The sequence below is a fragment of the Medicago sativa genome, chromosome 4 (assembly GCF_051527215.1).
Source record: "Medicago sativa cultivar Bolivia chromosome 4, Bolivia_mono, whole genome shotgun sequence".
Lineage (NCBI taxonomy): Eukaryota > Viridiplantae > Streptophyta > Magnoliopsida > Fabales > Fabaceae > Medicago > Medicago sativa.
The window spans coordinates 60,714,524-60,729,253 of NC_140752.1; the positions used below are offsets into that span (position 1 = coordinate 60,714,524).

At 31.7% G+C, this 14,730-nt stretch overlaps 1 protein-coding gene across 1 annotated transcript; it reads left to right on the top strand.

Annotated features, from left to right (window-relative positions):
* Positions 1 to 5,410: 5,410 nt before the first annotated feature.
* LOC146930364 (electron transporter, putative (Protein of unknown function, DUF547)) lies at positions 5,411 to 12,209 on the top strand. The gene is made up of 10 exons (XM_085701908.1): positions 5,411 to 5,787; positions 6,148 to 6,198; positions 6,972 to 7,088; positions 7,586 to 8,047; positions 8,454 to 8,893; positions 9,151 to 9,250; positions 9,369 to 9,428; positions 9,955 to 10,044; positions 10,140 to 10,259; positions 11,697 to 12,209. The coding sequence occupies exons 1-10, from the start codon at positions 5,461 to 5,463 to the stop codon at positions 12,006 to 12,008; spliced, it is 2,079 nt and encodes a 692-aa protein (XP_085558034.1). The 5' UTR covers positions 5,411 to 5,460; the 3' UTR covers positions 12,009 to 12,209.
* Positions 12,210 to 14,730: the final 2,521 nt, after the last annotated feature.

Genomic DNA, 14,730 nt, shown 5'->3' on the forward strand with positions numbered 1-14,730 from the left:
ATGCAGAGAAAGAGAGAGTGGGGAAAAGGAAATGTTCTTTGGATGAAATCTGATGGTTGTGAAGTGTTTATGCACGGTGCATAAGGAAATGGCTTATGCATAATAACTTTGCCCACTAGGTTATAGCTTACAAGTTCATGTGATTAAACGAGACATATTTGGTACTAACAATTAAGTATGAGTTTATAGTTATATTTTACTAGTTTATATCTTATTTTTTAGACGTTATTTTAATTAGTATTTAAGCTTATATTTTATCATTTTTTGTTTTATTTTTACCTTTTTATAATTTATTATGGATAGGCTTCAAAAAAATTATAATTATAATTTAAATAAAATAATTATCTTTTAAATGTAGGGAAATGAAAGATCAGAATTTGTATCTAAAGATAAGGAAAAAACGATGAACTTCTAAGGTTGTTACTTTTTTTTTTTTTTCATATATTATGCATTGTCCTTACCAACTGAGTTAAGGTCACGGGGACTTGTTACTTTTTAAGCAAAAGAAAAAGTGTTTTTACGTTTAATTTTCATATATGCGTTGAATATATTTTATTGTTATGTTTAATTTTGTATACAGTATAAAATGAAATGAAAATAACTTTAAAATAAAATTTTGAAGAGTAAAATTTAATTTAATAATAATATATAAAATATACAATAAATTTAAATGACTAAATTATAAATATCTTAGATATTAATTTATTTAAATTTTATTATGAATGTCCATAAGTTATAGCTCAAGTGGAAAAATGTCAAAATTGCTAGACTGAACGCCATGATCGAGGTTCAAACCCCGACTCCTTCACTTGTGTGAATTTTTCAAACCCCGACTCCTTCACTTGTGTGAATTTTTAATGGCTTTGTCATTTTTTTATCCACACACAAAAAATTGATTATGAATTAAGAATGCCCTAAATGACATTTTATATTTATCAGATAGTTGAACCGCCAATTTTTTCAAGGCTAAATTGGATATTTGGTCTCTTAACATATTTAGCGTTTTCATTTTGGTTTCTTAATTAATTGTTGTTACATTTCGGCGGTCCCTTAACATTACTTTCGTCAATCAGATTGGTCCATTTTCGTTAATATTTAACCTCAAAGTCTAAGATGAACCATCTACAATGTTGGTCCGCCAAAGACTTCATTAATTCTTTTTTATTTTAACCGTTTGATTTTTTTCCTTCGAAAATACAGCTATTAGATGATGCATGTTTGCTATATCTAATAGTGCAGCACTAACACTTAATCTTTTTACTCTTTCTTCATCTTCTTCCTTACTTCCCGTTTTCATCGTCATCATCATCTTCACACATTCATCAGTTATCAATTATCAACCATGAACTATCAACTATAAACTACATTAATCAGTCATAAGCTAATTTATTAATCATGCTCTTTTTTTTTTTACCAAACAAAGCTTTAGTGGATCCAACTTGAAAAAATTCTCTCAGAGCAACCACACCAGTGAGTTAGAAGCCGGACTTTAGCTCAAAACTTTAAAATATTAGGTTAATGAGTTCTTCAATTATAAAACGTTCAATCTCCACTTTTCTAAGCAATGTAACTTTTAACTCACACTTACTACACAACAAGAACATATTCTTGCAGCAGTGCACATAGAACCTAATGAAAAGATGCTTCCAATTTTACTGGCCGTCGTTTAAGGTGAAATAGATCTAGGAGTAGGACTGATAGTAAAAACAAAACGTATCATAAATGACTAATTCGGAAAGGAAAAAATTGTAAACGACCAACCGTAAAAACAATCACACTTACTACACAACAAGAACATATTCTTGCAGCGGTGAACATAAAACCTAATGAAAAGATGCTTCCAATTTTACTGGCCGTCGTTTAAGGTGAGATAGATCTATGAGTAGGACCGATAGTAGAAACAAAACGTAACATAAATGACTAATTCGGAAAGGAAATAATTGTAAACGACCAACAGTAAAAACAATCAAATTTTAAAGATTGAAAATATAATTTTACCTAAACAGATGGATAAAATTCCAGCTAAAAAGAGCATTAGTATTCATCTAATAACACTACTTAATTGAGTTGTTGCATCAAAACTGGAAGTAGGTTCTCCAGAAACATGTTAACATTAACACAACCTTTATAAATGGTAACAACCTATGGGCTCTATTTTATGTATATAAATGTACTTGAAAAATATTCATTACTAGACCCCGGGCCTGGGATAGACCATTAATTGGCCAATCTTCACAATAATCAGCTGAGAGAGAAGATGATATTAATTTTTACAGTTAACATGAATGATATACAGATCGATGGATGTATTTATTTCTCATCACATGATAATTGTACTTGGATAGATTTTCTTTTTTTTAATTTACTTTATAAAAAGCTAGAAACATAATTTTATATGCATGTTTGGTCAGCTAAAACCCACTTGGGTTGGTCTGGTGGTATTGACTTGGAATCTGGGAGTGTGCTCCTCCTCGAGGTCTCAGGTTCGATTCTCTTCGGTGTCAATTTGGGTGGGCTAATTTAGCTTCTTCAAAAAAAGTTTGGTTAGCTAATTAATAATTTATCAATGTTGTATACAAAAGGATAGATCAGTGTGACTATGATCGTTTTGGCAAGGTTTGCTTCATTGCCTTCAACATGTTGAAGCCAATGCATGTAGAGTTAGCATAGCATGGTCCAAATGGGATGGGAGAGTAAACCACATAATTAGGGAGCATGGGCACTTACTTACCTCATATATAAATGGAGTTCTTTTGTTATTTTCCTAAAAATAAAGTTATTTCTCTAGCTGTGTCATAAAAATGAGATTTATAACCGTACATACCAAGGATGTACGTAAGGAGAAAATAGATCCTCTCAATTGTAATTTCTATAAATAAAAAATTAATAAAAAATGTGATCTCAAAATCACTATTTAAATTTTTCATATGTCTTGTTCCTGTGAGCATAGCTCAGCTGACAGGGACATGCATTGTTATATGCAGGGGCCGGGGTTCGAACCCCGAACACCCCACTTATTCTCCTTGAAAAAAGAGAATTCTAGTCACTAAGCTGTCTGACCAAAAAATAAATAAAAAATTCATATGTCTCTCTCTCTCTCTCTTGGATGTGTTGTCATAAGGGAGTCCAGCGGATCGTTCACCACATTGGACTCAGAGCAACTACAAGTGAGAGAAACGCCACAGTTTACCTAAAACCTTGAGGCAATTGGTTTATGGGTCCTCTCACTCATAAAGTTCTCAACCTCCACTTTTATAAGCGACATGGAGCTTCTTTACTTGCACTTGCTACACAATGATCTTCCCCTCGAGTGTGAGTCCATTAATTCATCATGATCATCCCTGAAGCAGAAGTTTTTTCAACCCCACACACTTTCTTGCACTGCTGTTGTCACAGGCGCCAACGAAACACACTGTCTCACCGTTGTCAGGAAGACTTTTGACACAAGGAGTCTGACCAAACTCTTTGTCGAACCTCAGCTCTGGTGCCACTATTAAGTTACAAGGGAAACCTTAGGGATCGTCCACCATATTGAGCTCAGAGCAACCACACAAGTGATAGAGACACCACACTTTTACTCAAAACCTTATGATAATGAGTTTATAGATCCTCTCACTTATAAAGTGTTCAACCTCTCCTTTTCTAAATGATGTGAGACTTCTTTACTCGCAATTGCTACACGGTAGGATGGTACCACTAAGTGACAACTTTAGGTACCTAATCCATTTTGTGCTTCATTACATGAGAAATACAAAGTTGGACACAACCCCAAAGCAAAAATATTTGGGGACATACTTACAATTGAAATAAATCAAAAGAGAAATAATTTAGTCACATCACTTAATATCATTTCTCTTTTAACTTTTATCATTTGTGTTTGTGTGCCCAAAAAGATTTTATTTAATGTTGTGTCCATGCAAGAGTTGCTCTCATGACATATGGCGAGAACTTCAAGTACCAACTCTATTTGTGCTTGATGTGAGATAGTGGTACTAGACATACTTTATGCATTACGTTAATGAACCAATCGTAAGCACCAAGTGGTCTTCGCTCTGAGGTAACTTACGGACTTGGATCCTTTCTTCTGAGAATTTCACTGGAGACTGTGCAGTGTAGATTTGAACATTTGATTAACCTTTTAATAATCATAAATGCCTGCAATGAAAAGAAAAAAGAAAAAAAATGGCCCATATTCCACTGGACAACAATTTAACAGGAGAGAATCTCCACCCGTAACTTACATGTGTTGTGTCTTACATCGATTAATCAGATCGTAAACACCAGGTGGTGTTTTCTTTCTTCTTGAGTTTGCTTTAATTGATATATTATATGCACTCTTGAACAAATATTTTAGGATAGATTGTTCTCATATATTCTCTTCAGTCTTGAATATAAGCAACAAAATAAATCATGTTTTGTGGTTTCAAATACAAACAAAATTCAACAAAAGGCTATCACATTTAAGCCAACATTCTTAAAGTACCCTTTATTAAATTAAATTTTATTTTCATGTAACCCTTTTAATATTTATGGAACAAGTTCTCATGAGGGTATTTTAGATAATGCGGTTACCTTTTATATTACCCTGAGAAATATAGATGAAATTACTTGTTTTTCTTAAAGGGTATGTGATATATTTTTTTTTTTTATATATGAGATCAGATGAAATTTTTTGTTATCAATTTTTTTTAAAAAAATTTAAATTAGCCCACTTAAATTGATACTGGAGAGAATCGAACCTGAGACCTCGAGGAGGAGAACACTCCCTCCCAGGTCCCAAGCTAATACCATTAGAACAACCCAAATAGGTTCATCATTTCTAGGCCAATTTGATTGCAATTGATGGTTTTTATGTTTAACAGATTAATTTTATTTTTTCTTAGAAAACATATTAGTGGATTGTAAAAGGATTAATAGATTGTTTTGATTCATCAACTGAATTCAATCGAAATCCATCAAATTCATTCATTTTGTCAGCCCTAATTCAAACTTCACTTGATCTAAAATACTCATGTGTTATTTCTCTCTCTTGATAAGATATCACACTATCCATGTTAAAAGTACATATAGATGTTAAATTCCCATCAAATAGGGAACTCATATTTTGAGAATTTTATCATTCATGTATGCATTATTTTCACTTGCGTCTCTTTTTTTAGTAGTTTCACTTGCGTCTCTATCTATCATATACTTTCACTTTCATTTGATAATAACTCGTACGTTACTTGTTAATCTGTTTGAAAATTGTAGCCAACCTTTTACATTATGATCCAACCAAACAAAAATTAAAATTAATTAAAAAAATGCTATGCATGCACTTTACTTAAAGTTATGTAATTAATGAAAAAGAAACTTAGAACTTAGAACATATATATATAACCACACAAAACAAAACCAAGATTGCAAGCTACTCCAAAAGACCAAAAACTGAAAAAGACCACCTTCACTTCTGTGAGATACATGATGTCCCACTCCTACCAGCACTCACAACCACAACAAAGACGGTTTTTATCTCAATACAATCAAAACCAACTTCATCAACAAATTTTCAATATTAATATTCCTGAAAAGTCCCTCTCAACTTCAACACATAACTTCTCTTTCTTTGGCACCAAGCTTGTGTCATCATCTTCTAACCAACATTATGAAGATGAAGAAGAACCTCTTAGCCCTCCATGTTGTTTTAACATTGTTTCTAATTCTAAGCGTTTCATGTTTGGGTCTTCCATGGATCATACTCAACTAGATCATTTCTCATCACTTATCTCTCCCTCTCACATTGATATTGTAAGTACTATATTGTCATTCTTAATTTAGTTGACATCTATGATTATGTATCAATTTGTCATTTTATTGTTACATTTTACCATGTTTGTGAGAAGCTACTAGTATACTATTATGCATCATGGTTTTAAATTGCGGTTGTAGTTTTTGGTTACAATGTGACACTTAATATTGCAGTAAAATGTGGTTGGCATGACTGGAATTGTGATTGCAATGTTTTTTTTTTCTTACGTTAGTCTGATTAAGAATTGTTCCATCGAGGATTGCAATATTGTTGTTGTAGAAACCTTTACAATTTCTGTCTACTAATAAGTGCTCTTTTATAAAATACTTTTTCCCTTGTCTTTTTCTTTTTGTCTGCAGAGGAAAAAGAAAATTAACGGGCTGCAAAAGAAAGAGGAACTTGAAAAAGAGGTATTTGGATCCAAGCTACGTATTTATATATATTTTTTATTGGAAAATTTCTAATAATTAATTACCATACGAGTTTAATTTCATCAATCTAACCATCAAATCAAAAGGTTTATTAAGTAGATCAGTTCAACAAATTTACATAAAATTTTAAAACTATTTTGATACTTCACTAAATAATTCCAAATGAACGTATGATAAGTTTTTAAAAATATTAGTAAAATTTTGATTTATCTACAATTTTATGTGTTTGATCATTAATATAATATGACAATTGACAACCATCAACAGTTAAATTATTGAAATTCAATATTTATATTTATAATATTTATAATGAGCTATATTAAGCAGAATAACTCACTTGAGTTAGAGTGACATATATAGAGGAGAGGGATCATGTTACTTCAAGAGTAAATAAATATGATGAAGTATCTTTTACTTTTATAGTAATGTATTAAGATGGTAATAAAAAAGTGTCACTCTCCTTTCCAAAAAGCTATGACTGAGTTCATGATCATATCAATGTATAGCTATACTAATTAGTCCAAACTTTGGAACTATAAGTTTGCTATTTTTGCTAAGGGAGAGGACAATAATAGTGAATGAGAACCATGCCCCTCAATGGCATATATCATTAAATAGGAAAACTTATATATTATTCCTATAAATATATAGGGGAGTTATGCTATATGCCAAAAAATTCAATGGCATTTAGCATTAAGACTCAACTTTAAAGAACTTCCGAAAACTATATGACTTGTTAATGTAATAAACAGGTCACTATGCTTCAAAGGTTGTTGGACCAAGAAGAAAAGGTTCATGAAATATTGGATATGGTAAATAATAGGCCAAACGGTTCAGCTGTATCTATTCCCAATTTTCTTCCTTCTAAGGTAATACAATGTTCACCTCATATATATTTTTCCTTTACTTTATTATTTTCTTTCCCTAGCTAAATATTTTAGTGTTAGTCACTTTTTATTCAAAACTTCATATTGGCAAGGTAATATAATGTTATAGGGATATGGGTTCAATTTATATTGCATATGTACCATACATGCATGTAAGAAGACTTTTAGAAACACCCCAACATGGAGTTTCAACGTTTCCTCATCACTTAGGAGTTAGGTCCTTCAAATCATTACTGGTAAAAATACAATTATACAAAGTGGTAACACTGTTGCAATAAACTAGTATTTGCTTGTCCACAAGTCCTAGTTCAACTGGCAAAAAAGCCGATACTGTTAGGTTGGAAGTCATGACCGGGGTTCAAACCCTGGCACCTCCACTTGTGTGTGCGAGTTTGTAATGGTATGTCATTTCGTCTATTTACCAATAAAAAAAAATTGCTTGATGTAAAATTTGATTATTTGTTATGCAATTTGTGCAGATGAGAGAATTGTTAGCAGAGCTAGTCATGGTTGAGAATGAGATAGCAAAACTTGAATCCCAAATTAGCACTCTTCAAACTGGTTTGAAACATGAACAAGAAATCACCAAGGAATCTAAGTCAAAAATTTGGAACCAAGGGAATTTGATGAGCAATGCTAACAATCACTTATCAACTTCAACAATTACAAATCCTAGTTCTGTTCAAAGAAGCAGTAGTAATGTTCATGAAAGGATGGCATTTGAAACAAAGGCATTGCATTTCATAAGTAAAGCTATCAAGGGTGATTATAATCTCAATGACTTTAGTCTCAATGAAAAAACAGGATTTTCTAAAAATTCTGTTGAGCAGAAAGAAAATAGTTTTCAGGAGGATGTTAAATTTCATGAAAGAGTTACTAGGAAAAATGGAGCAGTGAAGCCTCCCTCGCCTATGCGTGACCCGCGCCATCCATCACCTAAGGTATGCAGGACGAATTTCCCAATTTATTCGTGTATGTATGTTTCTTTTACTTAATCAAAATGAAAATTAGTTCGCTTTGAAATTTTAGTCCCTAGATATCATAAATCATAATTGTGCAATTTTGACCTTTGGTATTTTAGTTGCGCGAACTATGTCCCTTTAGCATCCATCTTATTATATATGTTTCTTTATCATTGAGTCTTCCAATTTCTAATGTCTATAGCCTATGTGGATCGTGTTTCTAGCTAGACCGACCGAAGTTAGTCGCAACTTAGACCTCTGTACCACATAGACTTGATTTTAAAAATTGGACGACTCGATGACTTAGTAACTTGATTTTAAGTGATTGTAACAAAACGAATATTTGGGACCTAATATTTGCAACCAATCACTGTACTATTTTCAGCTGAGGGAACGTAATCTAGACATGCACTTGGATCTTCCAACTAGGTCACTGCTTGATCCACTTCTATCAGAAGAGAATGACCTAAAGTGGCAACCAAACAAGTTATCTGAAAGCATCATGAAGTGTTTGAATTTCATATATGTTAGACTACTCAGAACATCAAGAGCAATGGAATTGGAAAAATCAGGACCTGTTTCAAGATCATTGCATTCTTCTTTAAGCTCAAGAAGCTTCCGGGTCGATCTGGGATCGACCCAGAAACCAAGTCTTATGTTGCACAAGGAATCAAGGCAGCAAGATCCATATGGTATCTTTGATTCAGAAGAGTCCATTCCTAGGGATATTGGTCCTTACAAGAATCTGGTTATGTTCACTTCAAGTTCTATGGATCCAAAGTTTATATCAAGCCCTTCGTCTATTCCATTACTAAGAAAGTTAAGGTATGACATGAATAATGTACATATCAGGAATTTAAATTGTGGTCGCAGTGCGATATTTGATATTGCAGAAAATTGCGGTCAAATATGACCGACGCAACCTCAATTGAAAAACTATTATGTAGCGGCCTAGATTGTGGTCGCAGGCCTTTATTTAAAACCTTCATACATAGTATAATTCTAAATTTCTATTGACAAGACCAAATGTTGCGAAATTTGCAAGTTTCACTGGATTTTAATATGTTTCTTGTGGCTTACAGGATTTTGATGAGCAATCTTCAGACAGTTGATTTGAAAGGCCTTACAAATCAACAGAAATTAGCATTTTGGATCAACTTGTACAATGCTTGTATCATGCATGTATGGTAGATATTTCTTGTACAAATCTTTATTTAAAATTTCAATATTATAACCAAATGGATGAATAAGAAAGAATTATAGGACATGGATCAATGATTAATGTATATTTTTGTTATAGGGATTCATTCAATATGGTGTGCCATCCACCTCAGAAAAGTTAATTGGATTGATTAACAAGGTACCTTAAAAATATTGTCTTGATATAGATGTTACCTGTACTCATTCTAGCGTCTCAGGCTCTTCCATGATATAATGACAAGTGTCGTAACTCAAAAGAAGAATACAGTTATCATAGCATAGAAATTTAATAAGTTTTAGTAGCGTTTGTTTCAAGTTTTCTAGATTTATTCTTTGAAATAACTTTTTTTTAATATAAGGATTAAGCTTTATTTTCAAGTACTTTCGAAAAAAAGATGTTTGGTTAAATTTTACATTATTACTATAAATTATTTTAAGAGGGTGGTTGTTTATAAAACAAAAATTAAATTTTCTTTATTCGGTACATTTAATTTTCTTTATTCGGTACATTTATAATTTAATTTTCTAACTTACAGAAGAAACAAATAATATTATAAAAATATAAAAATCTTTTAATTAAAAAAATTTAAAAATTATTTCAATTAATAAAGTTTTTCTTCTTTAGAAAAATCATAAAACAGAATGGCAATGGCCCTTTAATGTTGAATTGAATTGCTATTGTGTAGGCAACCCTCAACATAGGAGGCAACATAATAAATGCTCAAGCAATAGAGCATTTTATTTTAAGGAAAAGAGATGCTTCTAATATGAAAGAGGTAAAGCAAGTTTCTACTTATTTTTCATTTAGATGCTATCCATAATCTTGTTATTTTTTGTAATTAAATATGTAAAACAATATGGCATGCTTTAGGCACAAAGGAAGGGGGAGTGGGAAGAGAAAGAATCAGTTGTACGTGAACTTTATGGGCTTGAATTTGTGGATCCAAATGTCACATTTGCTCTTTGTAGTGGAACTCGTTCTTCTCCAGCTGTAAGTTCACCTCCTCACACACCCAAACATACACATTATACCACAGTTTGCTTATTCTATTCACATTGCTCCTTATAGACTATAGTAGCATTTCCATATATATATTGATCTAGTAGCATAGTGGTTGGAGCTCACACATTTAATTTAATCACACATTTAATTTAAATGTGAAGAAGTGGAGTGTCCGGGGTTCGAACCCCGGCCCTTGCATAAGTTATGCAATGAAAAATGTTAAATGTTTTGAATTGATTAATTGCACAACATTTAAAGGCTAGCTATAATTGTGTGTTTGGTTTCACTTTGAGAGAGAAAAATTGATTATATAGAATTGAATCTGATATTGTGTGTTCGGTTTCACTTTGATAGAGATTGAATTGATTAATTGCACAACATTTAAAGGCTAGCTATAATTGTGTGTTTGGTTTCACTTTGAGAGAGAAAAATTGATTATATAGAATTGAATCTGATATTGTGTGTTCGGTTTCACTTTGATAGAGAAAAATTGATTATATAGAATTGAATTTGATATGTTTAAATGTTTTCGAATATAAATTGTGTTAGGTTACATATTGGTTTTATCATTCTCACAAGGCGTCTTTAATATGATTTCAACGTGAATTTCTCAAAGCTAACATCAGCTTTTGATCGATGAGTTATCACCGAGATTTTTTACTTTTTTCAAACATAAATATACTCCCTCCGTTCCTTTTTAAGTGTCTTTTTAGGGTGAATTTTTCGTTCCTATTTAACTATCGTTCTGGTATTTTAAGGGTATGATTTGTCAATTATACCCTTTGTCAATTATTCTAATATTTTTCAATAAAACTAATTAATGCTATATATTTGGAAAACTAAAGTTTGTTTTTTTTAAAGAAAAGTTTGTTTGTTTTGTTTTAAAACAAAATTTGTTTCTTGTTATCTTCAATTTTAAACAAAATTTTGTTACCTATGATAATAGTTCCATGAAAAGTTAAAATCCTATGAATAACATAGTAGTACTTGTTAAAAATTTCAAGAGATATGCATAATATTTAAAAATTGAAAATTGTTTGTTATGAGAGAAAGATAAAGCGCACAAAAAAAATAGGAATCTGTTGGAGGAAGAGAGTAGTAACCAACAATTGTTTGTTACATATTAAATTTATTAGAAAGATAAAGTATGTGCAAAAAAATATGAAATTATTAGTGGATTAAAATGAGGGTATAATAGGAAAAAAGTGTGCAAAACTATACTTCGCTATTTTTGTGTTAAAATTCTAAAAGGACACTTAAAAAGGAACGGATGGAGTAATTGATTTTGTTTTTAGAATTGATTTTAATTTGAAGCTAATATTTTGGAGTTTTTGCTTATACAATTTATTTTTAGCCTCAATTTTGTTAAGGACAAAATTGTACAAAGGTGTAAGAAAATGTATAATCAATTTGCATTGTATTCAGGTGAGGATATACACAGGCGATGGTGTGACAGCTGAACTAGAGAAATCAAAGCTAGACTATCTTCAAGCTTCAATTCTGGCTACTAGCAACAAAAGGATAGGGTTTCCAGAACTTCTCCTAAGAAACATGCTTGATTTTGCTGTGGATATTGATTCACTAGTGGAATGGGTGTGCAACCAGTTACCTACTTCAGGGACTCTAAGGAAATCAATGGTTGAATGCTTTAGGGGTCATGGTGGTAATGTCAAGGCATCAACCATTGTTGAAAAGATACCCTATGACTATGAATTTCAATATCTGTTGACAATATAAATATGTTTATGTCTTTTCTTTGTTATTAAACTTAAGGTGTGTATACAAAATATGTATATAGAAGGATTTTGAGCTATCAAGAATTCTCCCCTTCCATATATTATAGCCGGTCTAATTGATAGTCAAACTTAAAGCAAAGTTCACTCAAATGTTGAAATTTCATGTCACTTGTCATTTATTCTAATTATGCATTTTTTTTAATCTGTTTCTCACTTTTATATAGATATTCACAATGTTTAATATGACCCTTTTACTTAATAAGAAATAGATAGACACTATTTAATCATGTGAAATTTTGATCATACAATTTTTTTTAACTCAATCATACTAAATGTTGTAAAATGAAACAATGCTTATGCATCCTGTTAGTATTTTAGAAATGGATAGTATTAGTAAGGGTTAGTTTAATAGAAATAGTTGAAGTAGTAAAAATGGAATTTACAGAGAATTTGAATTAGATTAAATTGAATAAAAGAAGTACACTTTGTAGTGTTAGAAGATAGCTAGCTTGTGGCTTGCTCTAAAATGGATAGCAAATAGCCTATTTATAGGCTTGATATGTTGACTATATGTTCTCTAGAGAGTTCTAGGAAGAAGTTTCTACACTTATGTATTTTCCATTATTCTAGAAATATCTACTAAGTGTAGTCTTACTGGAATATTAATCCAGAAACTAGAATAGTCTAGAAATTTGTAGCATTTTTCAACACTCCTCCTTGCTGCAAATTTGGGTAACTCCAAGCATAGTTCGTAGTAGCTCAAATCTTGCTCTACTCGAATCCTCGATTGATGGAATGTCGATCAATTCTTATGTACCATGCTCGAAGATCTTTCTTATGCCCATCAAAGATTTTTTTTTAGTGTTAGTTCTTTTCCTCCATTGCCTTTGGCACACAATTTAGGTTTTGACGTCACTTCATAGTTTGCAGGCTCATGTTTGGCCATGTTGCAAGTTTCATATATATATATATATATATATATATATATATATATATATATATATATATATATATATATATATAATATCCACCAATGGTCTTACTCTTGTTGGAGTAGATTCTGGTGAAGAAGTTTCTTGTTGGAGAAGATTATGAAATTTACCTCTTGAAAGCATGTATAAATTACTTGTGATATTTTCTGCTTTCGTCACCACAAAATCGCTATTCACTAGTTTCAAGATTCCATTTTCACTATGGATCTTGCACTCGAGGTCGCCCAATTTCCCTAAGGAGAATAAGTTCTTCTTGAACCCATTTACATGACTTACCCCATGTATTTTGCAAACAATATCATCATGCATCTTTAATGCGATAGTGAGGACTCCAATAATTTATATAGCATAGTCATTTTATGTGTACACAATTCCTTATGAGATTGGCTAAGAAGAGAAAAATCACTCTCGATGTGGATTCATGTGCCAATTGCCATGTTACACCTGAATCCATTATCCAAATATCGTTGAGACGTCTTCTGCCTTTAGAACTAATTGTTGCTTCGCTATACAAGATTTCACCATCATCTAAAGTGTTTCCAATGCATCCTTTAGGTGTTGAAACTTCATAATTCTTTTCTCCATCCTTAATATTATTCCACCACTCCTTTAAATGTCTTTTCATGTCACAATATTATCATTTGAGATTCTTCCTTCTTCGAGATTTTGACCTACTATCGTTTTGACTCCCACCGCAACCTCAATTTGTTGATCCGCCTCTTGTCATCACCGAAGTCTACTTGCTTTGAACTCTCTGACATTTCTTACTTATTCTTGCATTTGGATTCATCTTCAAGATTTGCACCAGCGGCATCATCAAAATGAAGGGATCAACCACATTATCATTTATAATGCTGATGATGCGTTGATCATACGAATCTGATAAAAACTAAAGTATAAGTTTAACTCGCTCACTTTCACTATTCTGAAATTTGAAGTTGTAAGTTGGAAAAATAACGTATTTAGGGTGTTGACATGATATGTTGTTGTCATGGATTTACTCATTCGAAGAGTGTTGATCCTTATTTATAAGAATATTCAGTTGTAAATTGATTTGACCTCGTTCAATTTTACTAGAGTGTCTCATATATCATTTTGTTGTCTTTTTTTTTTCCAGCAATTCTTGACAATAATGAACCCCCTATTGCAAAGTGCAAATTGGCAACAATATTTCCATCAATTTTCTTTCCACTTTTCATCAGTTGTATCCATAGGTTTGCATTCTATCACGTCTAGGCAATTATCTTTTCTCAAAACTGCCCTTATCTTGAATTTCCACAAGGAAAAAATTTCTCCCATTGAACTTCTCTATCTCAAATTTCGTTGTCATGGTTTTGCACCAAATATTATTTTTTTTCTCAACTAGACCAGAATAATAAGAGCTATTTCATGATATGAAAGATTAAACTATGCTACAACCACAAAGCATACTAAAAATTTTCTCATGAATATGACACCTTAACAGTTTATTGCAGCAAAACCAGAAACCAATGGTTGTGATACCATTGTTGGGTATCGAAGTAACAAAGGATAGTCACACAACTAAAATAATAGATAAGAAAAAGAGGAATTGAAAACACAATATTTACATAGAAACCCCTCAATAAATAAGGGGAAAAACTTCGAGGCTGGTAGAGAATTTTCACTAAGTGAGAAAAATTACATGACCTCTCACGAAATACAAGGAGAGATAAATTATTGTCTATCTTAAAATAGAAGAATATTAACAAT

Bases quoted from the DNA above. Each gene is read 5' to 3' on its own strand.
- LOC146930364 (XM_085701908.1), top strand. From the start codon at position 5,461: ATGATGTCCCACTCCTACCAGCACTCACAACCACAACAAAGACGGTTT. The intron at 9,429-9,954 runs GTACCTTAAAAA...GCTATTGTGTAG, and splicing joins TAATTGGATTGATTAACAAG to GCAACCCTCAACATAGGAGG. The intron at 10,260-11,696 runs GTAAGTTCACCT...CATTGTATTCAG, and splicing joins GAACTCGTTCTTCTCCAGCT to GTGAGGATATACACAGGCGA.